This window comes from Arvicanthis niloticus, chromosome 6, assembly GCF_011762505.2.
Source record: "Arvicanthis niloticus isolate mArvNil1 chromosome 6, mArvNil1.pat.X, whole genome shotgun sequence".
NCBI classification, from domain to species: domain Eukaryota; kingdom Metazoa; phylum Chordata; class Mammalia; order Rodentia; family Muridae; genus Arvicanthis; species Arvicanthis niloticus.
In genome coordinates this window covers 56,696,872-56,723,631 of record NC_047663.1, presented here as the reverse complement: position 1 = coordinate 56,723,631, position 26,760 = coordinate 56,696,872, and the positions used below count along the sequence as shown (strand labels likewise).

At 47.0% G+C, this 26,760-nt stretch overlaps 2 protein-coding genes across 7 annotated transcripts in view; one reads left to right on the top strand and one right to left on the bottom strand.

Moving 5' to 3' along the window:
- The first annotated feature begins 85 nt into the window (after positions 1-85).
- Elac2 (elaC ribonuclease Z 2) lies at positions 86-23,362 on the top strand. 3 transcript variants are annotated; one of them, XM_076936612.1, is made up of 25 exons: positions 86-381; positions 850-900; positions 1,039-1,109; positions 1,720-1,784; positions 2,642-2,699; positions 3,813-3,881; positions 5,018-5,152; positions 7,221-7,279; positions 8,863-8,921; positions 9,001-9,073; positions 9,630-9,742; positions 10,876-10,971; positions 14,396-14,534; positions 14,615-14,700; positions 16,411-16,529; positions 17,436-17,532; positions 19,163-19,301; positions 19,655-19,693; positions 19,817-19,926; positions 20,458-20,557; positions 20,640-20,760; positions 21,009-21,087; positions 21,596-21,740; positions 22,309-22,527; positions 23,186-23,362. In XM_076936612.1, exons 1-25 carry the CDS (start codon positions 155-157, stop codon positions 23,219-23,221), a joined length of 2,505 nt encoding a protein of 834 aa, XP_076792727.1. In that variant the 5' UTR covers positions 86-154; the 3' UTR covers positions 23,222-23,362. The 3 variants fall into 3 exon arrangements, with proteins under 3 accessions (XP_076792727.1, XP_076792728.1, XP_034360692.1); XM_076936613.1 differs by lacking the exon at positions 86-381 and having other exon boundaries at positions 851-954; XM_034504801.2 differs by lacking the exons at positions 86-381; positions 850-900; positions 1,039-1,109; ... (5 more) ...; positions 8,863-8,921; positions 9,001-9,073 and having other exon boundaries at positions 9,695-9,742; positions 14,396-14,529; positions 22,309-23,362.
- Positions 23,331-26,760, bottom strand: part of Arhgap44 (Rho GTPase activating protein 44) — a 158,131-nt gene continuing 154,701 nt past the window's right edge. For 3 of the 4 annotated variants that reach the window (XM_034504793.2, XM_034504794.2, XM_034504797.2), the window contains one exon: positions 23,331-24,783. In XM_034504793.2, coding sequence (XP_034360684.1) covers positions 24,644-24,783 — 140 coding nt within the window. In that variant the 3' untranslated portion in view covers positions 23,331-24,643. The remainder of the gene's footprint in view (positions 24,784-26,760) is intronic. The other variant, XM_034504795.2, reaches the window with a different exon arrangement.

Genomic DNA, 26,760 nt, shown 5'->3' with positions numbered 1-26,760 from the left:
CAAGGCTTCTTACGATTGGATGCGGCGCTTTGGATGGGCGGGCCGCTATTACGGAGGCGCGCTGATTGGTCAGTTCTGCCATGCGGGCGGAGAGGCGGTGCTTGTGGCCGCGCGAGGGGTCCGGCTGCCTTGTCAGCCTGGTGTGGACGGGTGCATGTGGGCTCTCCGCTCGCTGCTGCGTCCCCTTGGCCTGCGCACCATGTCGCAGGGTTCTGCTCGTCGGCCGCGGCCGCCCAAAGACCCACTGCGGCATCTGCGCACGCGGGAGAAGCGCGGCCCAGGCTGGGGTCCCGGGGGCCCTAACACCGTGTACCTGCAGGTGGTGGCGGCGGGCGGCCGGGACGCGGGCGCTGCTCTCTACGTCTTCTCGGAATACAACAGGTCAGCCAGGGGTCTGGCCCCAGCGCCACGTGCTCGGGAGGCCTTCTCCTGTCCAACCCTGTATGTCCCTTACCTCCCTTAGTCAGCATGGCTTTCAGGCATCGGTGCAAAACTTCCCATTGCCTGTGCGGGCGGTGAGTTTTGGCGTGCCCCGAGTCGTCTCACAATCACCATCCCAAAGCGGGGGCCTCACTGTGAGTGTGTAGGCTCGACCGGTTTCATAAGTTGATGGGGAAAGGGATCTCTCCCTATTGATCTATACCATACCGAACTGACAAGCAAGGCTAATTACCTTGTAATGACTATGAGGCAGTGGACTGCCTCCCTCTTCCGTCACTAACCAAAGAGGGCTCAAAACCTACTAGCTAGTATCAGAACCCTGTCATTTTGCTTGTAATTATGTCGCTGTATCTACAATAAAGCATTTTACTGAGTATACTTGTAAGTACAGTATTTTTCCTCCCGTAGGTACCTTTTTAACTGCGGAGAAGGCGTCCAACGACTTATGCAGGAACACAAGTGAGTCAACCCCTGGCTTCTGGGGTGGAGATGATTATGGGCTTGAAAGCTGAGGTGAGAGGCAGATGAGGCTTGTCAGCAGAAACGATTATTGGTCATCTTTGTTTCATCTTGCTGAAATGTGTGTTTTTTTCTTAGACTGAAAGTCGCTCGCTTGGACAACATATTTCTGACTCGAATGCATTGGTCAAATGTTGGGGGATTGTGTGGTGAGTATGTGTTTGGAGGTCAGAGGCTGGTGAGAAGTTTCTGGGCACTTAGGTGGCTTGCACTTCCTTTGTACATCTTTCTAGCCCAGGGGAGCTAGAATTTCTTGTATACTAGCTTAGTCAGCTTCAGTAGGAAGTGTGGAAACTTAAGACTCAGAAAAGCAGAGGTCTTGATATGGTTATGACCTCCACTTGGACCACAGATTTAACAAGAGAGTACCTTGGTGCTGGTCAGACACCAGCAGCTGGATTCAGATACCTACTGTCATCTAGACTGTGTCGCAGCCAGATTTTGAAAGCTTAGTGGTATGGACAGAGGAGAGAATGAGGTAGTGAACTGCCTCCCTTTTCATTGCTGACACTGCTATGATGCATGGTTAGACCAATGCTAACATTGTTTTCTCTTTATGTATTGTATAGTTGCTTATACCCCAGGACAGGGACATGTAGGTGAATAACTAGTACAGCCAGAAGCACACCCTACCACACACGTGCCCCCCCCCCCCCCCACACACACACCCCTGGCAGGGCCTGCATACTAAGTTGAGAGAGCTGATTTTTAATTTTTATTTATTTATTTATTTATTTATTTATTTTACATTCTTTTAAGGAATGATTTTAACTTTAAAGGAAACCGGGCTTCCCAAGTGCGTTCTGTCTGGACCTCCACAACTGGTGAGTTTCCCCTGGTCACCTGTCAAAACCACCGTTTTGAAAAGGTGTTAATAACAATCTTCAGTTTTGTAACCTAACCCTCTGCCGTCAAGGATAACAGGTAGTGGAGTAAACACATTTCCTTTCATAGTATAGAAATACTAACCGTGTGGTCCTGGGTGAGCTACTTTGCCTCTCAGCCCCAATTTCTTAATTTATAAAGTGGCCAGAATGTTCCATAGGCTGTTAAAGATGGGATGGAGTGGTACATACATAGGGGGACCTCAATCACTTTAGATGTGGTACCAAAGAAAGACTCAGTGAATTCAAGCTTTTGTTCTTATTTATTAAACCTTGGATATCTAACTCTGTCTCCAGCAAAATGTCTAAATATGTGTTTCTCTATCTCCTTGAGCTTTCACTGTCTGTGTACCCAATTAGCCTTGCTTGTCAGTTCCTACTTCTCTGCAACCTCTCCTGGGTATGGCAGCCAGAGCACAATGTACATGCAGCGTGCCGCTTCCCACCCTAAGCTTCTCTTGTGTGATGTGTGTGTGATACACAGGGTAGCCTTTAAGTCCCATAGGCCCAGGCCGCTGTTCCTGTGCCTTTCATTTCTTTCAGAGCACCTGATTGTTACTGAATTGTTTGCATTATCGTTTGTTTCCTCTCCATCTCTGTTCTAATGAGAGCAAGAACTGCATGTCTCTTAATGTTGCTAAACAGTGGCATCTAATGACACTGGGTACAAAAAATATCTGGATGAAATTCAAAGTGCTAGCTAAGTTTTGTGTTCACATAGAGTACATATACTACTTACTTGAATACATTACTGTGGCCTGTATTTAAACATAATTTCTTTCTTGTTTATTTTTTAGGAGAAATATCTAGAAGCAATCAAAATATTTTCTGGTCCATTGAAAGGAATAGACCTGGGTATGTTGTTGACTGTGACCTGTTATCTCATATTTCTTCTTACATGAGCCCTGCTTTTCAAATTAGAATCCATCAAGAACTGCCTTAAATCAAGGCTTAGAATCACATGCTTCCTTTAGCATGCAATGGTTTCTTTAAGGGCTGTGGTTCTCTTCTTTGTTGGTTTCTTCTCTCTTTTTTTTAAATGATTTATTTATATTTCATGTGCTTTGGTGTTATGTCTGCATGTATGTCTGTATGAGGTGTGAGATATCCTGGAACTGAAGTTACAGACAGTTATGAGCTGCCATCTGGGCACTGCGAATTGAACCGAGAGCCTATGGAAGAGCAGCCAGTGCTTTTAACTCTCTCCAGCTCTCTTGCTCCTCTCATGCCTCAAGAATACTAGCTGGGCGGGCAGGAGGTACTTTAACCTGGTACATGCCTACATCCACTCTGCATCTCTCAATCTCTTAATCTTCTGGCCTCAGGCTCCTTCCCCCACTCCAAGAAGTGTTTCTTAGGGCCTTGAACTCTTTGTAGTGGTATGAGGAGTCCTCGGCCATCTTAGTAGCTGACCTTCACTCTAGCTCTGCTAGGAGGACCATAACCTTGATGAGAAGAGGTCTGAATGAAGATACAGGAGGATCCTGGAACCAGCAGCCACCCCACACCCCACACCTCCTCTACCCTGGTTGGCTTGTCAATGCTGCTCTTTGTAAAGCACTGGCAGTTTTATTTCAGAACTTGTACTAGTTCTCATGGCTGAGAAGATAGAGTTCCTGGCTGGCTGGTAGTGTTGTTAATTAAGAGCTCTTGCATTTGAGCACAGTATTGGTTTATCTTTGCTTACTGGATCCTGTGCAGTGCTCATAGCATGACTTCCCTGACTCTGCACCTTATAAATGGCTGATGACTACAGCTTCTTTTTTTTTTTTTTTTTTTTTTTTTTTTTTTGTTTTTGTTTTTTTTTTACCTAAAAACTTTTAAAGCTATTTAGAGAACCTGGTTTTGCTAGCATATTCCCATTAACACTCTAAGGCAAGTCAGAGGTGGCCGATGGGATTCCTGGAGGTTCATTGTCCCACACCTTTACTAATGTACCCCATTTCTTAACCTGTGTTCTTCCTGCAGCTGTGCGGCCTCACTCTGCACCAGAATACAAGGATGAGACCATGACTGTTTACCAGGTTCCTATCCACAGTGAGTCTGAGAACCAGATTTCTCTGGAGCACATTGCTGTGGTTCCTCCACGGGGAATGTGGGTGAGGAGAGACTGTGAGGACTTGGTGTGAGTGGCCTGTTGGGGACCTTAGCCTCTGTGGACAAGACTGCACTCACTCAGGCTGGCAAGGTCATTCCCCAGGGTTTCTTTGATGCAGATATAAGTGTCTTCCTTGGAGACTTTAATAACTGTAACCTAGAAGACAGTCATTGAGGGCTGAGAAGCTCCAGCCATGCTTCGTGGCACCAGGACCAAAAGATGTGGTTTTGAGTTAGAAACAGAGATGTTTTGCATGCCACTCTGGCTAAACAGCTTGTGCTGGATTTACCTACATTCAAAGAGAGGACCTGGTGGGAGGGAGATGCCAGCTCTCATGATCTTGCCAGCTGCTGAGGGCCTACAAAGGAGCTCAGAGAAGCGGGAAAGGCAGAACGAGGGAAGGAGAGGAGGTTTATGCTGGCCATGGGTGTGTTCTTGGGCAGTGGCACCAGTGCTTAAGGCCAGCAAGGGGATGGCCCAAGGTCTCGTCCCTCACTGCAGGTCAGATGTTTTCTCTTACTGACTACTACTGCCACCTCTCCCAACCCCAGCTGCAAGTGTTTCCCTTTCTTATTTCTTTCCAGCACTCTGTTCTTCTCTGTAGAGCACACTGTAGTAGTTCACTGCCATGTGTTTTCCTGTGGCTGACACTTGCCCAATTCTTCTGGCCAGTGTTTCCTTGGAGCCCAGCAGGTCCTGTGTGATGTGCTTGGAGGAGCAGATGCAGTTTCTGTTGAGGCCAGCAGCTGGGTTTCAACTTCTCAGAACAGCTTCTTGATGTTGATTCTTAAAAGCTGCAGAATTTTGTTCCTTTTGGTGATGGGTATCATGTGGGCCTTTGTAGACAATGATGATAACCGAACCAGTTTATAGCCTAGATGCTTTTCAGTCAAACAGTATTGAGGCCCTTCTGTGGGCAAGGCCATGGAGCCAAGGAGACAGTCCTGGAACCTGGTTATTTACTGCTTCAGGGAAAGGAGTGCTGGTTTGAAAGACATTAGGGAATTTGCACGTGTGAACACCTGGGCTGCAGTTATGGGAACTGTGTGATGTGATGACTTCCTGTGCTGCCCAGGTGAATGGAGGTGTGGAAAGCAACAGCCATCACAGAGTCCAAAAAGATCTCCCAACAGGCTCAGTCCCAAACAGTCATCGTCGGACTCTGGGTCAACTGAAAATGGGCAGAGCCCTCCAGAGGGCAGCAGTGCAGGTAAGCTGTGCAGCAGGCCTTGGAGTTTTAGTGCCCAGTCCTTTTAATAGATTGTCTCTAGGGACTGGAGAGATGGCTCAGCAGTTAAGGGCACTGGCTGCTCTTCCAGTGGTCCTGAGTTCAATTCCTAGCAACCACATGGTGGCTCACAACCTTCTATAGTGTGACTTGATGCCCTCTTCTGGCATGCAAATAGAGTACTCATTCATTCATATGTATGTACACATACACACACTCACATATGCATACATATATATACACACAAATTAATAAAACTTTATCTCTAATTGACAGTGATTGTGTATGATTTGGTAGTACAGTGATATTGATCTATGTAGAAAAAGTCAAGTTAGCTAACATACCCATCATCTCACTGTGCTGAGTGTTACGCTAATCCTTCCTCTCACACTGCCTTGCCCAGTGCCTCATGCATGCTGGGTGAATTGTGTCCACCAAGCCACCTCTCCAACTCTGTCATCAATTTTAAAATGAGCAGCACATGGTTTTCTGTGGTCACAGTATAGTGTGACCTGTGGCCTGCCCACCTGAAAACTTGCACTCTTTGATCAGCTTCCCCTCTCTCCCCATCCTCCAGCCTTTGGTAACCTCCTCTGATATGGATTTTTCTGTTAAGATTCTATGAATGGGTGAGGGGCCACTCTCCAGGGTTGCTAAGGACAGATCTTTGTCTCCTGTGCTCTAAGTTAGGATCTTCACTGTGAGAAAGCTCTTTGCACAAGTAGATGCTTTTCTTTGTCATGCAAAGTCCTGGTCTAACAGGAGGGATCAAGAAGGGTGACAAGCCTAAGTATCAAGCCTCTTTGTGGCTTTGCATAGCCCCAAAACTCACTCCTAGAGCAGCAGGGCCTGGCCCAGTCTTGGGTATGGTTTGTTTTGGATTGTTGGCTTTTTCATTAATGAGACAATACTGCAGGGACAGGCTGCTTCACTTACACGACACACAAGTCAGCAAGAGGCCCAGCCTTTTAAGACACCTGTCAGATTTGCTCTGTCTGAGGAACTAGACATTCGTGCTCTTCAGTGTTGAGCACAGATTGGTCAGCTCCCTCTGGTTTCACAAGCCTCTTTTATATGGCAAGCTAAGAGGATTAAAGCCCATATATTTCCCTCAGGCCTTTAGCTGTTGTCTCATTTCTTAACATTTAGGTACTTGTTTTTAAAACACATTACAATGAGGGCTGGCAGGATGGATCAATGGGTAGACACTTGCTGCCAAGCTTAAGATCTGGGATTGATTCCCAAAGCCCACATGGGAGAAGGAGAGAACAAACTTTGGATAAACAGAGTTGTCCTCTGGCATCCACATAAGCACAGTGTCACCTACCCCACCCCCATAAATAAATGTAAAAAATAAATTCAACATTATGACTTATTTTATCCTGCCCCCAGTGTTAAGCCAAATGTAAAGTTTTAGTTGCTATTATGCTAGATTTCTGTTTGGAGTTTTCTTCCCCACCTTTTCCTTCTGCTCTCTCCATAGAACTGGAGGTGAGCCCAGGGCCCTGGGCCTATTGTGCAAGCATTCTCTCACTATGCTAATTTTCTTTTTATTTCTTTATTTTGAGATAGTAGTCTGAGCTGGCTTTGAATTTTTCATCCCCCATCTCAGTCTCTCGGATTACAGCCGTGCACATCCAGGCCTGGCTGGAGTTTTACATTTTCTATTCAGTTATTCTTGACATAAGAGGGATAAATAAGTACATGATTAATGACAGGGTCTCCTTCCACTTCAAGATGGGGTCAGCAACATCTCTTTAACATAGTAAAGGAAGGCTCTGGAGAGATGGGTCAGTGGTTAAGAGCACCAACTGCTCTTCTAGAGGTCCTGAGTTCAATTCCCAGCAACCACATGGTGGCTCACCACCATCTGTGATGGGATCCGATGCCCTCTTCCAGTGGGTGTGTGTCTGAAGACAGCTAGCTACAGTGTACTCATATAAATAAAAACAAATCTTTATTAAAAAATACTGAAGGAAGATTAAAGGATAGTAATTTGAGAAGCATGTACAGCCTTCACGTTCATCTTGTTAAATGTGCTTTTCCTTAGGTGTCAACGGGAAAACATGGGGCAGGGACCCCTCCTTAGTGGTAGCTTTTGTCTGCAAGGTAAGACTTGGCAAAGGTGGGCAGTGAGGGGCATGTGGATAGTGGCTAGCAGGTGGTGTGTTCTGAGACCTTTTGTTAGCACCTGTGCGGTCATTTGCAGATAGCTCTTGGGTTACCTGTGTTGACAACAGAACTTCGTTCTCTAAACTCCACTTGTGCTTTCATGGTGTTTCAAATTCTCATCTGGTGGGGTACCCTGTCCATCGTGTGTTATGCTGTGGGTATCTGGTCCTCTCAGAATTCAGAAATCATTCAGAACAGCTGTTGCTTGTTTTCTGTAAGTCAGGGCAGTTGTTCCAGACCTGCAGGCCCTCTTGCTCTAGTTACAGACTAGAGCCCTGGCTTTCCTCTCTTCCTTTTCTGCTGCCACTCTGTTTTGCTGGCAGTGCTAGAGACAGTCTAAGAGGCTTTGCATATCTTAGCAAGCTCTCTACAGCTGAGCTACATCCCCAGTCCCTTTCAATTTTTTATTTCGAGGCAGAGTCTTGCTAAGCTGTCCCCACTGATCTTGGTCATCCTCATCCTGCTTTCCATCTTGTTACTATGGTGCTTATCAACTGAGGGTTAGGAGAGCAGGGAGGCAGCTCCAGTCACAGGAGCCAGAGAGAACACAAGGCCTGCGGCAGCACATCATACAGGACGCTGTTGGCTCTGGGCAGCTGTGGTGCCTCTGGGCCCTCCTTGGCATATTGTGCTTCTCCTTGTGGAGCAGGAGTTGGGTTGAATCCTGCTCAGAGATAGTACAAGTGACTTGCTGTGAAATGTCCTTCCTGTACTCAGACTCATTTGGTATGAGGTGAGAGACTTGTTCACTGTGGTTTTAGTCATACTTGAAAATGCCACCTGGACCTCTGTGGTCTCTGTGGTCTGCAAGCACACAGTAAACCCATAGTCCTTGCACCAGCAGCCTAGTGTATAAGTTGGGAAGGTCTAGACTCTAGAGAATGAAACTCTGGGATCCAGATAAGTCTTTGTCTTTAAGAGTAACATTTAAAAGTAAACGCAGTAGTTTATCAAGATTTAAGGAAGAAAAAGTTCAAATGTGACTCTGCAGACCTGACAGTGGCCTTCTGCATCATCATGTGTGAATTTTGTAGGTCAGACAGATGCTCACAGAGCAGGATGCATTTGCTGTATGGTTGCTGTGTCATCTGATGAAAGGAGCATACTGGGAGTTTGTCGCCAGTATGAGATCCAGAGTCTCTGTCCAATAAAATCTGATTTGAAGGACATAGAAAACCACCACCCATTCTGTTATCTTCCTACCAGTGTCACTGCTCAGGTGGCTGTGTGCAACACTGACTGGCCTGGAAGACATTAGATCATGAAACAACCTAAGTACCCTGCACTTCCCCTGGAGGCACCTAACGTACTTGCTGTTTGTTAACTGTGACATGGAGGAATGGGAGTACACACTGCATCTTAGTTTATCTGGCTTTAACTCTAACGCCTTTCAAATGACTACTTTAGAATACGTATTCTGACTGCATTTTAATGGCTGAGGAAGTAACAAGAAGTATATACACTGTGAGAATTAAGGCAAGCTTCAGCACCTGAAACTGTTTGTGTTCTCTTTGTCACAGCTTCACTTGAGGAAAGGAAACTTCTTGGTACTTAAAGCAAAGGAGCTGGGCCTTCCTGTGTGAGTGTCGGGTGTTTGGGAACTCCGTGGTAGGCCTTGATATAAAGAAGGTTTCTCACAGAGCTCATCTGTCTTTTAGTGGGACGGCTGCCATTGCACCCATCATTGCTGCTGTCAAGGATGGGAAGAGTATCACTTATGAAGGAAGGGAGGTGAGGCTCCTGGTTTCTGTGATTTTGAAACTGCAAATGGGGCCTGGACACTGAGCAGAGCTGCTGTCTGGCTTAAGCTTACAGATGCTACTTTTAAGGATGTGTGGGACAGCGTGAGATTTTCTTCTCTTGGCTGCATGGTGGGATTGTTACTATACCTTTGATGCACCCCATGATGCTCTGCCTGGGCATCTCTGTATCTTGTCTGCTCATACCTGGTGGTCTTTTTGTGTGTGCTTTCCCTCAAAGTGCCTGCCTTTAAGGATGGGCTTTGCTCATAACACTCAAAAGAGAGTTACACACGTTGTCTAAGAAGGTTTCTGGTGTTGAAAGTACCTTACATGCTAACCCTCCCACTAGCCATTCAGGTTTAAAATGTCTCTGCTGAAGTATGGGCAGAGCAGAAAAGGGTGGGCGCCAAGTTTCTGCTCCATGCATTGAATATGGGTTGTGTAATGGTAGCAGCTGCCATAAAGGATATCTGCTTGTAGATTCTGAGCTGAGATTGTTCTGAAAGAGCATTCTGCTCCAGTAAGTGGCCTGTCTAATTTTCTAGATTGCTGCTGAAGAGCTTTGTACACCCCCAGATCCTGGTCTTGTATTCATTGTGGTAGAGTGTCCCGATGAAGGATTCATCCCGCCCATCTGTGAGAATGACACCTTTAAAAGGTAATGGTGAAGGATTTTGGCTAGGAAAGGTGAGCTCCATCACTGTTTAGCACAGACATTCATGTCCCAAAGACAGTTCATGTCCTTGACATATAGTGTGTCTCTGGGAAGGCCTGGATTTTGGGTTCAAGGTTTGTCTTGATCTTACTGACAATATTTGGAAGTATTGCAGTTGGTGGGCTTTGAAATAAACAACTGAGAACCATAAGCCATTGAAGACTAGACAAATCAACTGCAAATGTAAGAGAGAGAGAGAGAGAGACAAGCAAGAGAGAGGCATCTAAGTCTAGAACAAATTTCAGAATAAATGCCCAGGCAAATAAATTATTTTACCCAAATCTACCATGTATGAGTTTTCTTCCCTCACTACATTGAGACTAATAAGGTAGGGCAGAGTGTCAAAGACCCCGTGTCCTACACTGCTAGGGACAGTCTCAGCATTGGAACATCTCTCTGGCCCAAGTGTTGTGTCTACTGGAAAACAGCCAGTTCTACAGCTTCAGTCCTGGGTAGGCATCATTCCACTGTGTCTTCCTGATGCTTGGGGTCAAAAGCTTTGAACACACTTGGCAGGTGCCCTTCTACTGAGCTTCATCTCTAGCCCTTGTCCTTTGAGATAAGGTATCACCATGTAGGCTCACCTGGCCCTGGTCACGTAGTCCTGCCTCAGCCTTCCTAGTGCTGGGAATGGTGCACTCCACCACCCGAGGTAGAAACAAGCCTCGTGTTTGCTTTAAAGCTGTCCCATCCGTAGTGGCTTGTTTGCTTACTTGTTTTTTCACGTGCCATTTTATTCTGCATATACCACAAATCCCTTGTGCTCTTGTGCTTTTCTATAGCAAGATAAAGGCTCTGCCTAGGCCACTTTGTCCTTCATGGGGTTAGTGCCCTGACTAGCCTAATCTGCTTTGAGGAACTAGAGAGAAATGGTGTATGTTGGGGCGAGGGTGGGTGGTGATGGAAACAGCCACTAAACAGAAGTAAGTGTCACCAGGTTAGCAGACCATGCCTGGGTGGGGTGAGTATGTGTGACGGCAGTGAGTATTTCAACAAACAGCTTCATAGTCCCCTTTTTTGCATGTCTTAAATTTGTATTTCTTTCTAGATAGAAACTCATTCTTCCTTCTGCCCAGGTACCAGGGAGAGTCTGATGCACCTGTAGCCCTAGTGGTCCACATAGCCCCAGAATCTGTACTCACCGACAGCAGATACCAGCAGTGGATGGAGAGGTACGGAGACCAGTCCAGGGCACAGAGGGCAACTCTTGTGGGTGTTGCTGGAGTTGATTAATGTACTCTTGTCTCCTTTATATGTGTTCCTTGATACCTGCTCCAGTGCCTTATAGTTTATATACTGTGATAACTATGTTTAAAGGGGTAAGGAAGGGTAAGAAAAATAGAAAATTGGTTCGACTTAAGAAAGCCAGCCTTAGCATCTGTTATTTAGCCTTTGTATGCTTAGAAGGCTCAGGGATTAACTGAAGTTCTGATTGGTTCTGTGTGAAAGGCTGGATGAACGAAGTCCATTGGGAATCAGCAGCTATTCCTGAAGTTCTGGAAGCAAGTCTCTGGAAATAGGTAGGGGCCGGAAGAGCAGATCATTTCAGTGCCCCTGTAGATGAATCTTCTCAGAGCTGTACATTCTGCAGTATATGAATCGAACAACCAAAATTTTAGCACTATTAAAATATTTTTATGGGTTGTGCAAGGTGCACAGATGAGGTGAGGATGAATTTTTGGTCCTTGTTTGAGCAGGTGAATGACAACTGTCCTTTTATGACTTAATATGCCATATGAAGGATGGCATGATGAATCTTAAGGATTCCATAACCAGCAAGATTTATTGTCTAATTTTAGCTGAAGTTTTGGCTAGAGACATTTTTATGTCTAAGCCAATTATAGGGCTGTTCCCATGTGGAGGAATCAGCAAATCAAGTTACCTGGCCTGTTTAATTTTCTTGACTTTTTCTTTTCTGTAGCCAAGATCTTCAGAGGGTTTTCCCCTGTCATATCTGATCCTTCTTTCCTGTTAATACAAATGCAGAGCCTCTCTCCCATCATAGCATGTCCTTGATCCAGTAATCCAGAATCCTCAAAGGTAGAGATTGCTTCAGATTAGTAGCCTCTTTTCTCTTCAGGCCTGTCCTATTTTGACCTCTCTCCCAGAGGATTTTTAATATCATAACCACTAAACTTATAAACACATGCATTTTAATATTTGAAACAATTCAAAACAGTCAAAGCAATCTAAACAGTTACTGTTATCTGTTGAGACAGTGCTCCTCCATTATTCCCTGTCTTGTTCTTACATGATTAATTTTTAATAGATCAAGGCCTAAATTTACTTATTCATCTATGTATATTTAAATTCTCTCTTCTATGGAGATTAATACCTCTGTGGGTATATATATCCCCTTTCTCTTTATAAGAGTTAAATTAATATAAAGCAATCTTAGTAATTATTGTCCACTGAGACAGTGCTCCTCCACTATCTTCTGCTTTGTTCCAACACAAGATCAATGTCTAAGTTTCTACTGTCTATCTGAGATAAGGTTATTTTTCCCTTTCCCCTAATCTTGACCTACATTTTAAGATCAAAGCCCTCAATTTATTCATCCATGTATACTTAAATTCCCCTTTCCGTGAAATTAATATCCTTTCCTATTTTACTTCCTATCCTTTCTTGTTTGACTTTAATTTATTTCCTTCTGTTTACTGTATAAGGATTCCCAGGTTACCAATGTCATATGCCAGGCTAAACAGTCCCAGAATTATGGTGGAGTCCATGTTCAGAGAACCCATTACTTGAAAAGCATAGACTTTACAATTTTTCTTTAAGGCAATTATCATTATTTCTCCTAATATTAAAAATAATTAAATAAATTATCATTAATTTTCCCATTTTTGGAGATTAATATCCCAGAGGCTACATATATCATCTTTCTCTTTATATGAGTTAAATTAATATTCTTTCCTATATAAATTCAAATAAATCCCTTCTATTTACTGTATAAGCCTATTCCCAGACTATCAATTTGTCATATGTCAGCTAAGCAATCCCAGAATTCTCATGGAGTCCATGTTCAAAGAAGTCAGTTGCTTATGGAGCATAGACTTTAATTTTTTTTTTAAATTAATCCTCCATTTCTGTATCTCATTTAAACTAGCTCTCAATGTCCTGCCTTCTCTTCAGCAGGAGCTGTGTGTTCGCTGCCTCAGCTCTTGCAGACTCACTAGCCCACTGCCTGTGTCCCTGGGTTGGCCTGGGTGTGTATCATCCTTAACCATGAACCCCAGAATTATGTGCGCCAGTTTAGCACACTTTTTGTCCTCGTTCCAAACCTGTGTGTCCTGGGGAAGAACCATGTGGCTCGGGCAAAACCTGCAGCTCTGCTAAGAAACCAGTTCTTCCCACCTCCCCATCTCACGTCACTGCATGTTTTCCATTCCAGAATCTCCAGTTAATTCTTAATAGTGAGCTCGAGCCTAACCTGGGTCACGATCCCCAACTCTTGCATGTTGGCAGTCTCTCTCTGTCCTACACTTCTCTGGCCTGGACCTTCTCCTTCCCTGGCATGGTGCTTTCTTCTCCTGAGTCCTTGCCCAGGAATCCTAGAAGTCCTACCTCTGTCTCCCTGCCCAGCCATTGGCCACTGGCAACTTTATTACCAATCAAAGCCAAGGGGGGGAACAGGGACCCTGAGTACCTTACATGCAGACATGTGGATTCCCTTTTGATTTTTGGAACCCAAATAACAATGCAAGCATTAAACCAAGTCCACGACATGTCAGTAGTTGTGCTTGGATTGATGTACTTGGATACACTAAGTAATGCTCTGCCCACTGCCTGCCCTCACCTGCACCTGCCTGAATTTTCTCTGGGCTTTTTGTCTTGGGAATTCTGGGAGAGGTTCCTCTGAAGGAGGTCTGTGTTGTATCATGGCCACTAGATGGTTCAGTGTCCAACTCCCCACTTGTTGAGGACTCTGTGTCACATCTCTTACACTTGCTCAATCAGTGCAGAAGAGATCCTAGCATGTCCTCCAGCCTCCCACTGCACATCTGTGTTTGGCTTCTTCTTAGCAGGTCTGTAAGGAGAAGGTCTGCTGTCATATAACACTGTCCTAGGTTGTAGCACTAGCAGAATGTTGGAGCCTGAGTAGTTGGTAACCTCCAGTGGCTCCTCAGTTTCCTGCCAGCTGCTTCACCTCTCAGCCCCCATTCTCTCTGCTCTGAGCAGCTCTGGATCTTAGGTTCTGCCTTTCCTTCCTTGTGTGTCTGAGTCAGAACACAAATTGTCTATTTTCCTCTTAGGCTGTTTTCATGCCCTGTACTTGGTGATGGTTTCACATCCGCACATGAAGGTCTTACACCTCCTTAGTTTCTCACTGTTCTTTCCATCATTATCCCATTGGCAGCACAGGAGAGACAGAAGCCTGGACTTTAACACAGAAGCTGCAGGATTATGCCTGGCTGTATAGTAATTGTTTGGGGCAAATGACGTACTCAGAGTCGGTCCATCTACATAAGGCCTTTCATGTGCTGTCCTTTTCCTGTGGTGGAGAGATTCCCTGACAGACACTATTGATGGGTCCTTTTCCTGACAGGAGTGATTCTCTGACAGACACTGTAATGGTGGGCTATTTCTTCCTAGGTTTGGGCCTGACACACAGCACCTGATTCTGAATGAGAACTGCCCCTCAGTTCACAACCTGCGCAGCCACAAGATTCAGACCCAGCTCAGCCTCATCCACCCTGACATCTTCCCTCAGCTCACCAGCTTCTATTGTAAGGTAGCATGTCCCACATCCTTCCTAGCCAGTGGATTCCTGACCTTTGCTTTCTCATTGAGGAGTGTGTTCTCATCTTCCAGGAGGAAGGTTCTACCTTCAGCATGCCGACAGTTCGGGGTGAATGCCTCCTCAAGTATCAGCTCCGCCCCAAGAGAGAGTGGCAGAGGTGTGTGCAGTTCTGAACCTATGGAGGCTTCTAGGGCAGGAGTTGGGAGGGTTTTCTGAAAATGGTCCGAGGTGGTGTTTTGGAAAGTATTTCTAGCCCTGTGATTTCTGCCACAGTAGTCACCTGTGCAGCAGCAAGAAGAGCCCAGCTCCCGGCACAAGGAGGTTATTGGATAAGGTCTCACTGTGTAGCCCTGGCTGGCCTCAAAAAGAGATCTGGCCTCTGCCTCCCAAGTGCTGTGATTAAAAGTATGTGTTACTATACCTGGCCCCAGTAAAAAGGTTTCTGTTGGTATTTCTGATGCTGATGTTTTACTCATTTTGGACATTTTTGTTTGTTTTAATGCAACAGTAAGTCTTTGATTGGAACTCAAAGAGTTACTAAACACAGTTTTTAAATGTGAGTTACAGTGAGTGACTTCCTTAGGCACCCAATGATCATACATTGCCATCCGTAAAGCCCCTGCCTATAAACTCCAAGGCAAGTGAGAAGTATTTGCTGACTACTGATAAGATTGTCCTCATTGCTGGGTATAAGTATGGGGTTTTTTAATACTTCTGGCTTCCTAGCATTGTTGTTAGAGTAGATCATGTGTTTGGATGTCATTATGAGCTGTCATGGTTGGATAATTGCTCTGTAGTAGTATATCTGGGACCATGGACATCCCTACATACCTCCCTCAGCCCATGTGCCAGTGAAAATGTTATTCCAAGATCCCAGACCCAGTGAGTTGATCTGGAAAGGTTGACATGGGACTGCTTTATAAGCTTCGAGGTGCTTTTCTCCTTAGCTAAGAGAACCAGCCCTCTCAGTATTGGTACTGAGTGGAGGGGGCCAGCAATACCAGCATTCCCTGAGGCTTGCTAAGGAGGTAGGCTCCCTGACTCCACCTGAGAGCTGATGCCAGTTTAGGCTCTGCAGATCACCAAGATTCCCAGTTAGCTGTGTGCATGCTCACTTTAGTTTGAGAGGTACTTAACTGGAAACCTGTTTCTTAGCTAGGGCCCTTGTAGTCTTCCTGGGGAACAGTGCCTCATATGTGGACACATTTAATTATCACAGCTTAGTTGGGGGATGTGATGCTGCAGAGAACAACTCCACTATAAAGAAAGATTCATCTTTCCCGAGCACTAGGAAGCTCTGATTGTTGGGCCTGAGGCTGAAGAGGTTGCAAGGAGCTAGGGTTGTTTAGGACTCATTCACCTTATATAGTTGAGGAAGATTCCAGAGACTAGAACTGCCCAGGTCATTATCTGTACGAGTGTTCTATGCCTGTATTGGTTACTTTTCTGTTTCTATGATAAAACACCATCACCAAAATAACTTACAGAAAAATGTTTGTTTTAATTGACGATTCCAGAGGGGTAAGAGTTCCTCTTGGTAGGGCGGCATGGCAGCAAATGGCAAGCATGGTATGGCAGGAGGTGAAGGACCATAGCCTCAGCCACAAACACAACGCAAAGAGAGTAGACGGGGAGAGGGCAAAGCTATAAACTCCCAAAGTTCTTCTCGAATGATGTACTTCCTCCAGCAAAGCTGCAGCTCCCCATAACCTCCCCATCCGCATAATGCACATGGACTAGGGGTCATGGGTAGAGGTGGTGCATTTTCAGCCAAACCATCAAGAGTACACATGGATTTATTCTGAACTAGCATTTGCTGAGAGACTGTACAGACCCCTTGGGTTACCCAACTTATTTTCTTCTGCAGGGATACCACTCTCGACTGCAATACTGATGAATTCATAGCTGAGGCCTTGGAGCTCCCCAATTTCCAGGAGACTGTGGAGGAGTACAGGAAGAACATGCAGGAAAGCCCAGCCCCAGCAGGTGAGCCAAAGCCCTTGGCAGCCTTTCCTAAGCATTGCCTGCCTGCAGCCTCACAAACTCAAGCAGGGGGTTGGACAAGTTGTATCCTGATTATTTAACTCAGGGCTTCTCTGTATTGTAACAGAAGGCTGAGGGAAGTGTTAAGGATGTGCCCCACACTCAGTAAGCTCTGTATTTAGTGACAGAGTCTGGGCATTCTTGAGGGCCCACCTATAGGAAAATGGTTTGGAGAACCCCTGTGAGACCATGGAGATCCTCCCTTGCCGAGGTTGCTGTTGGTGTCCTCCTGCTTGGCTAAGACAGGCTGTGAAAGATGGCCACCATCTACCAGTTTCATTGCTCTATCAGGGAAAGCAATTGGAGGCTTTTGGGGTTTTCTGAGTTTTCAATTACTGATAAAGAGAATGCTGGAATAGAAGATGGGATCTAATCTAGCCAATGGCCCTTCCTCACCCTTGCTTTTATGAAGGTTAGTGCTAGGTCAGCTACTCTTCCTGTGTGTATCAGGGAAGAACTATTTCCTGGGAATTGCTTCAGGTGTGATAGTCCATGGCTACCCAAGTGAGACTGAGGGCCAGCCCTGTGTACCTATACAGCAGATGTGAGGGTACATACACATGAAGTATGCAGTCTTAATGCACGGTAGAAGTACCATCCCCATGAAGGAAGTGGTGAGTCAGAGCTAAGAAAACCTATGTTGTTTAGTGGGGTTGTTTGTTTTGTTTTGTTTTTAAAGAAAGGCCTGAAGAAGTACTCTCTTCCAGATGCTTTGTTTCAACAGCCTGCAGGCTTATATTGAAGTGAGACACCTTCACCCAGTGCCCCTCTGGGAAGGTGAATTGGACTAAATTGCTTGTCTACCTCATGACAGAATGCTGACTTGTAAATTCACTTGTATTTCAACAGAGAAAAGAAGCCAGTATCCTGAAATTGTCTTCCTGGGTACAGGATCTGCCATCCCAATGAAGATCCGAAATGTCAGTTCCACACTCGTCAACCTAAGGTACTATGTTTCTTAGTTAGGGTTTTACTGCTGTGAAGAGACACCATAACCAAGGCAATGCTTATAAAGGACAATACTTAGTTGGGGCTGTCTTACAGGTTCACAGGTTCAGTCCATTTTCAAGGTGGGAACATGGCAGCATCCAGGCAGACGTGGTGCCAAAGGAACTGAGAATTCCACCTCTTGTTCTGAAGGCAGCTAGGAGAAGGCTGGCTTCCAAGGAGCTAGGATGATGGTCTTAAAGTCCATGCCCTCAAAAGCACACCTCCTCCAACAAGGCCACACCTCCTAATACTCCCTTGGCCAAACATATTCAAACCATCACACCATGTTTGCCCCAGAAGCTGCTGTCCATTAGAGCTTGCTGCTAAACAATCCTCTCCACTTACCAGGCTGATTGTCCTGGAGCAGAAGTAGTGCTTTGCTGTGCTTGATTTCATTTAGAATATATCGTTGAGGTGGGGCCTTGCTATGTAGTGCTGGCTGGCCTGGAACTTCTGCCTCCCAGGTGTTGGGCTTAGCATCTACTTGCTTACTTCTGGGAAGCATGCAGTCCCATCCCTCATGACTGAAGAAAAAGAGTTGAACCTCTTTGTGCTGTCCACATTGCTTAGGAGTATCCCAGTGAACTTGTACATTACGCCTGTGAAGGACAGGTGACTACAGCCTTGTTTGACTGGTAAGCACATGCTGAAAGAGGTTGCTTCAGTACTGCAGCCTAAGCTTCAGGTTCAGGCCCTGAGCTGGTATCTTAACTGGTAGCGTATTTTTCCCAGCTCTATTGCCCATGTACACCTGACCATGCGTACCATGGTCAGACAGTGCACACTGCAGTCCAGGCTCATCTGAGCTCAAATGCTTTCAAATCTAAGCATGGCTTCTTTACGAAGTAGGTTATCATTGGCTGGCCTCTATTTAGGACTTCTGGTTTCTAATCCCTAAACTGAGCCTGGTACCCTTGTTGAGGTGAACAAAGTCTGTTTTTTTCTCATATAGGCTTTCCCCTGGAAGTTATTATCTTTAGATAGGTGTGGCCCTCCCGATCTTTGTGGCTTCCTTTAGAGAGGGGTACCTCTGTCTGTCTACCTGATAGGAGAGCCTCTGCATTGGAGTGCTGAACTTGGACTTGAGACCTGCCCAGCAGACAGCTGTGAGAGTCACACTAGCCACCTCCCCAGAGAAGGTTCATGAAGCCCATCCTGTCTCAAGACAGTTTGAGGACCAGGGTCCTTCGGGAACTGGAAGCCATCTCCTGTGATGTATTGCTGCCTCTGGCACTCTCAGCTGAGTGTAGCACATTCAGAGGAAGCAGAGGTGTTCTGTGGGGGCAGACTCCCAGTCTATAGTCTGCTTTTCTTTTTTCTGTTTTTGATACTCAGCATTGTGTTGATGCATATCCTTAAAGGCTTCAGGGTTCTTTGGCTCTTTCTCTTATATGGAGAAGATAGACTGGTCTAAAATGACCTATGTGGTTTAATTAGTTGACTTTCATATGAGCTTCACAAAGGACAGGTGGGCATAGCTATGGAGGATGGAGTGGTGTCCACAGCTGCTGCCTGTTCTGTCTCTTCTGCAACAATGCCATTCTGGAAAATCTAGATTAAAGCCTGTTGGTGACTGTCTTCTGTAGCCCTGACAAGTCTGTGCTGCTGGATTGTGGAGAAGGCACTTTTGGGCAGTTGTGCCGTCATTATGGACAGCAAATAGACAGAGTCCTATGCAACCTCGCTGCTGTGTTTGTGTCCCACCTGCATGCAGATCACCATACGGTGAGTGTGGGACCCCAGACGTCAGCACATGGAGGTGCTGTCCCCTTGGGCTCCTTTTCCTCTAGTACCCGAAGTTTACTCAGCGTTTCTTGCTGAGTACAACTCGCTTCACTCACAGACTGCCCCAGCAAGACCACCCAGATCTGGAACTTTTAGGCTTCCTAGGTCTTACCCCATTGCCCTCTTAACACAGCTGTTTTTCTGCCTGTAACATTTCAGTCACTAGTCAGCATATGCCACCCACCTGTGACCCAGGTTCAGTAAGATAGGAACCACTTGTAGGGAGGGACTTGAGCCCTAAGCTGTGGGGATGACGCCTGGGCCTGGCTGATCACCTGTGCTCCCCTCCCCAGGGCTTGCTGAATATCTTGTTGCAGAGAGAGCATGCATTGGTAAGTGAGGCACCTGACTGATATTGGTAATTGCCTGCTTCATTACTGGCTATACCTACCACTCATTTCAAACCATTTTTACTGGGAAGTCCCCTTATTAACTGTACGGGGATCTTTTTTCAGGCGTCTCTGGGGAAACCTTTCCAGCCCTTGCTAGTAGTGGCCCCTACCCAGCTCAGGGCCTGGCTGCAGCAGTATCACAACCAGTGCCAGGAGATTCTGCATCACATCAGGTGAGCACCATGTGCACCAGGCTCCGGGCTATCGCCTTCTACGACTGCCTCCTTCCTGACCCCAGCTGACTGGGTGGCAGCGGAAGTCCTGGCAGCTATGCCCTTGGAGCATAAGTGTCCCAGTTCTTACTGCAGCTGTGCACCACCATGACTGTGGCCAGTCTCTGCAGCTGACAGTTCCAGGGTCAAGTGCACAAGCAACTGCTAGCACAGACATACAAGCCAGGTGGTACAGGGCAGAGATGGCCCAGCCTCACCTCCAGGGAAGGATGAAAAGGAGCCCTTCTGACAGATGCTGCCTGTGACCTGCAGTGTTTGTTGAGTCTCCTGCAGTGAGCTGGATAGGCTGGATGTGTGGCCATCTCTTGTCATTTGATCAGTTTTCCTGTCTTCATTACTGGACTAAAATCATGATTCTTAGAACCACTGAAGGTTCTTATCCAGAGAACAGAAGTGTGGATTGCAGATGGTAAATGACTTTTTAAAACACATGTACATTATCATTTTTCAAATGCTTTTGTCTTCTCTTAGCATGATTCCTGCCAAATGCCTTCAGAAAGGGGCAGAGGTCTCCAGTCCCCCAGTTGAAAGGCTGATCAGCTTGCTGTTGGAAACATGTGACTTAGAAGAAGTAAGTGGCCTAGATACAGAACCCACAGAGGGCAGGCAGGGCAGGGAGTAGAGGCCTGAGCCCTCCACCTCTGCTCCCTCAGTTTCAGACCTGCCTGGTACGGCACTGCAAGCATGCTTTTGGCTGTGCGCTGGTACATTCATCTGGCTGGAAAGTTGTCTACTCGGGGGATACCATGCCCTGTGAGGCTCTGGTCCAGATGGGTAAGTGAGGGAAGTAGGCCTCAAGAGATGCATGGAACACGTGGCATGTGCAAGGTGTGTGCAGATGGGTGTGTAGGTGATGCCATCACATAGCAGACTGGTTCTTATCCAGTTGGTCTCCTGGTTGTTGTCTGGAGGACACATCATTGGACCATGAGAGCTGAGAATTTGGGTCAGAGCATGGCTGCGGATCCCAGGCATACATGCTGCTCAATCAGACTTTTCCTTATGTTCATGTTCCCGGCCAGGGAAGGATGCCACCCTCTTGATACATGAAGCCACTCTGGAGGATGGCTTGGAAGAGGAAGCAGTAGAGAAGACGCACAGGTAGACACGCTGCCTCGTCCTCGCCACCCTCTCTTGTCAACTGAAAGCTAAGCAGTCCTCCCTCACCCCTGCAGAGAGCTGCAGCCCACAGCCATGGAAGACTGGCTGTCTTTCTTCCAGGCTTGTGTAATTTCCTGAACCCACATTATCTCTCCTGGGCACTCTGCCTCTGTTCTTGCATATCCCCCAGGTAGGGTTGTCTGGTGAGGCATGTGGTTTTTAAAAGAACCAAGCAGCTGGAATAAACTGTCACTTCAAGAAAAGACAGGGTCATGACTGAATACAGGGTGTTTTAAGAAGAGACCTTCTCAGGGCTTCATCCTGACAAGCTAACAGCCAGCACTCATTGCAAGGCCTTCCTTGAGATGTGTGGGCAAGCTTTGGTCCTCAGGAGCATCTCTGCTGTCTTAGTAGCCTTCTGAGGACTCCTACCAGCTTTCCTTGGTGTTGTCAGCATGGGAAGGGCAGGCTTGTTGACTCCTGCCCAATGCTTTCTTCTTTGCTACAGTACTACCTCCCAGGCTATTAATGTGGGGATGCGGATGAATGCCGAGTTCATTATGCTGAACCACTTCAGTCAGCGGTACGCCAAGATCCCCCTTTTCAGCCCTGACTTCAACGAGAAAGTTGGCATCGCCTTTGACCACATGAAGGTCTGTATGTCATTGGACTGTGGGGGCTCTGAGGGGCAGGGCCAAATAAGTGACCCTCATTTGGTACTTCTATGGCGTACAGCCACCAAAGGAAGAAGCTTTCTCTATCACTAGCCAGGTGTAACCAAAAGCAGACTGACAAAGTCTACTCCTGAAGAGTCATCCTTCTCTTGGGGCCCCTAGAGGTTCCATGTCTCAAGCCTGGGCCATTCTCATTGCAGCAATAGCACAAACCTGTGGGGCAGGGCCTAGTCCCCGAGAGTGGCAGAGGTGGGCTGGCAAGGGCCCCTTTCACCTTCCCAAATGATAGAATGGGGCGTGAGCCAGCTCTGGTTGTTAGGAACTTGACAGAAATATCTAAACTTTGTTTCTTTTCCCTTTGGTCTCCCTGACCTTAGTCTAGGTGTGGGGAATTGGCCCTTCATTACTATGTATGCTTCCCTTCTAAATAGCATTCTTTTAAGCTAAGGGTCCATTGGCCTGAGGGTATACAAGCAAGGAGGAGTGGTCCCACCCTACACTCCAGCTTGCACACTCTTTCAGTGTTTTCTCTGTACTGTCCTTCCAGGTCTGCTTTGGAGACTTCCCAACAGTGCCCAAGCTGATTCCCCCACTGAAGGCCTTGTTTGCAGATGACATTGAAGAGATGGTGGAACGCAAGGAGAAGAGGGAGCTACGGCTGGTGCGAGCAGCCCTCCTAACTCAGCAAGCAGACAGCCCAGAGAACAGAGAACCCCAACTGAAGCGGGCCCACACAGAGGAACCACACAGCCCACAGAGCAAGAAGGTCAGAGCCCAGTGAAGGTCTAAACCATCCTGGACTGAAGGCTGTGTTCTCTGCCCTGTGTGGAAGCCGCATCTGACATCTTGGTGGGAGCCAGCGCACACAACTAGCCAGGAGGCAGCATGGAATCAGAGTATGCAGTCCTCCATGGCCATGGCTTGGGGAGTACCCATCTGCCAGGTGCCTCTGACGCCTGGAGGAGAACACAGTGGCAGGACAGGAGACTACTCAGTCGAAGACAGCAAGCCAGTCTTTAAAGAAGTCATGGAAATTGAGGTGTTTGCCCCTTACTCACTAGCACAGGGGTTTCTCTGCATGCCAGAGTCAAGCCATGTTACAAGTGATGTTGGGTGTATATGTCCCAGGCTCCAAGAATAGTATTTGCAAGGACTCAGACTCAATAAAGCTCGAGTTTGGAATCCTGCTTCAGCGTGGGGTCTTCTGTGGGCTGGTTACCCAGGGAGGCCTGCATGCTCCCGTGGCTGCAAGGATTGTGGAGGCTGTTGTGCTCTTGGTACACCATGAAAATGAAAATCACTATGAAAGTATGAAGAAATGTCACCTTGGGCTAGATGCCTGTTGGATCTGAAAACAGGTTAGTGACTGAGACATGGAAGGTGTTCAAAGTTGACTCTAACACTTATATATTCTCCCTACCCAGGAGAACGTGGGAAGCACTTTAGAAACTCGAGTGTGAGACAGCAAGGACTTGGCCTTCCCTGGTGGCGATCTTCAGACTTCCTGAGGCAGCACAGGATGTTGTTCCTGCCCCACAGCCGTCACTGAAACAAGACCATGTGCCAAGCTCAGGGTTAATAAATCTATTTTAATAACATTACTCTTGACAACAGTTTGTACATGTATGTAAAGATAACCTTCAACCCCCAGGCTCCGTTACAAATTTGGGGACTGGACTGCCCTTGCCAGGAAGTGAGCAAAGCTGTAACATCAAGTCTGCAGATCCCACTCTCGGAGAAGGGTGAGTTTACGCTGCTGGGAAAAATAACTAAGCATTTAGAAGTTTTCATTGTACACCTGTACATAGGTTTAGATTGAATGGCTCAAATTAAACAAATATAGATTTCATATATACAAATATATCATGTATAGGTATATCTATTTTCAGAGGAACAACTTTTAAACTTTGACTGTGCATGCATGGCCCAGATCTGTTTCATTCCCTTAATCCCAAAGTGTGAACAGGCTCCCTGTCCCTTGCCCCAGGGCTGGGTGGGGCATGGTGAGAAGGTGAGCAGGGTCTGCTGGTGAGCAACGCAGGCCACGCTGTGGGCTCGGTGTCCGCTGCCACCCCCTCTACCTGCTTTGGGAAACGGAATTATTGCTAGTCAGCTGTAACCTCCAAAAGAGGAGTATCAGGCCCCACATACCTACTAAGCTGGGTGCCTGAATATGAAAGTGCTCTAAGATACCTAATGTGTTTGGGGAACGTGGAGACCTACATAGGGCCATCTATGTTCAAATCCTCAATTCAGATTGTCAGCGTGGAGTAAAGGGAGCCTCATCACATGGGGGAAAGTAAAGCTGTCAGAAGTAGCTGTATTAAGCTGTTTACTTTGGAGTTGTAATTAAGGGTAGCCTGAAAGGTCTTTCTGGTTGGCCAGGACCCTGGCAGCAGGAAGAGGACAGACAATGCCCAGGACTCCTCTTGCCCCAGTGAAAGGGTCTCCTCCTGTCTTGCTTCCCCTCTGGCCCTTATGGTGTGCTGCAGGACCTGATGTCCCAGTCAAGGCAGTAAGGGGACTCTCTCGCACCCTCATCCTGCAAAGGCCATTCTGACAAGCCCTTGAGTGGAGAGGTGGATGCTGCTTGCCATAGAGGCCAAAGATGGATCAAAATAGGCACAAAGTCAAAAGGCAAAGGTCAAAAAAAAAAAAAAAAAAAAAAAAAGCTGGAATCATCACCCAAAATGAACAAACAGAATCTGCACCACCAACACTGGCCACATGGACAGGAGAGCTCTTTTCCTCTGCCCAACTCCACCCTGGTGTTGGACATGACAGCGAAGGGCTGATGGAAAATCCTTGGTAGGCTAGGAGGCACTGCCCTGGGTGGTGTCTCAAGGCCCATAGATGTATGTACAGTGTCGGAGTGGGCCACATCAAAGGGCTGTACTCTCAGACTCCTCTTCCGAGTCTCTCTTGTCAGTCACCGAGTGCCGCCGTGCATGTTCCAGGGGGCTCAGGCGGAGAGTTGACCCCAGCTCTATGTGGATGGAGGGGACATCAAAGTGGACGAGATCTGCAGAGAGAAGGAGGTGAAAGGGGGCCAATTGCAAACTGACAGTATAGGAAGCAGGCTGGCCTGGGTGTGCTCAGGCTAGCTCATTAGCGGTTGGGCACTGTAGGATTGGGTGTGGCTGGATCTGATCTGCTGCTGCCTGGGAGCCTGGCTAGGGGACAAGGCCCTGTTCTAATCTTTCAGCCTCTTTACCCAAGTCCTGATCAGCAGGCAGGCCTCAGTAACATGTCCTGAGAATCAAGTCTACAGAGACAGTCACTGTACTCATTCAGAAACTCCTCTGTGTCAGCAGCTCAGGGAGGCAGGGCAGAATCTTTCTTAGGATACACCCCTACTCCACATTTTAATTCATGTTGACAACACTAAAAGGTCACCCTGACAAAGACAGAATGAAAGTAATGGAAGTTACAAGGTTTAGTGTCTTGACATCTGGGAGTCAGCAAAAATAAAACAACTCCATAGGGTCATCAGCTGGGAACTCAGCCCTTTGGACGCCACACTGGGAGTGGTCCTGGAGACTCAGTTGGCTAACTCCTAGAGAGCCCAGCCTGGTGAGGCCCTGGGCTCTAGGAAGTGAGTTGGGATGATGGATCCTTTGGACCCTTCCCTCTTGTTTGTATCATTCTCTCTGCCCATTTCACTCAGTTCCAGACTTCTATGAGCTGTGTCAATCTTAGCTGGCAGCAGCATTCCAGCAGACAGTATACCAGCCTGCATATGACTCAGCCCTAGGCCACTCAGAAGGTGACTTTGCTTTTTGTTGGCTTTAAAAATTTAATAAAACATGTTCCAAATAAGGAGCACCAAACAGAGTGTACAGGCATTACATTTGGACACTGCCCTCAAAGACATTTTACAGACACACGAGCACTGGGACACCCCTACTCTACCCATTGTAACCTGTTTGGTTGCACAGTGGTGGGGCAGATCTGGGGTCTGACACTTGGCCCAGCCAGTGCTAAGTGCTCCCACAGTGTGTGATGTGGATCCCACGGAGTGCTTAAAGGCTGACTTTCTTCTGCATGTGGGTGGTGGGCTGCTGGAGGTGGGGGTAGGGTGGGAGTGGGGGTCTACCAGGACCTTACCCAGGCTCTCTGGATACAGACCTGCAGATGTGTCACAGCAGGCCTGGCTTTGGACAAGCATAGGCTTCACTGCAATCATATCAGGGTAACAGCATTGAGAATGAACAAGACAGTTCAAATGGTGCCCAGCAAGCACAGGACTGACTCAGCCTTACCTTGGCAGTACCCTCAAAGGAGCCTGAGCAAAAGGGTCACTCAGCAAGAGGACAGGACTTATGGGAGAAGCCTCAGGGAAACTTTGTCCTCAGGAGACTCAAGTACCAGATGCCTAGCTGCTAGTCAGCAGGACAAAATCCTCTCAGTGCTCTGGGTTTCACATGCTGTTGCCTGATTTTTAAGTTTGAGTATCTATTCTTGATGAGAAGAAACCTAAGTAAATACTGATAAAAGTTCCCCCAAACTTCCCAGGGTTGGACAGAGCATCTGTCAGTAGCTATTACCACTGACCAGATGTGTTGTAAAACACTTGAGTGTCAGAAGCTCAGGTCTGCCCTATTGGACTACCAAGCTTTGCCTTAGTACTGGCAATGGTATTTAGGTCAGCTGGTGCAAATCTATGGCCACCAACCAAGGTAGTGGCCCTGTGTCACACAGCACCTGGTGAGAGTTCTTGCAGACATCCCTCAGCAGAGAGGTACAGGGAACAGTCACTGAGCAGAACACAAGCTTCCGGCAGCTCTGCCTGTTTGAACATGTCTGTTATCAGGGTAAACTGTTAACTTGAGGAAAGGGGATCTGCTGCTAAGATCAGGGTGACATGGGTAGAAAGAAGGGCTGGGCCCCCTCTGCTGGGTGTGGCTCCCAGCTCCTAATGAGAAGAAAGGAAAAAACAGGCCAGTGATCTCAGAAAGCCACGGGCTCCTAAGCCAGGAGGCCCTCCCTGAGACTGGGA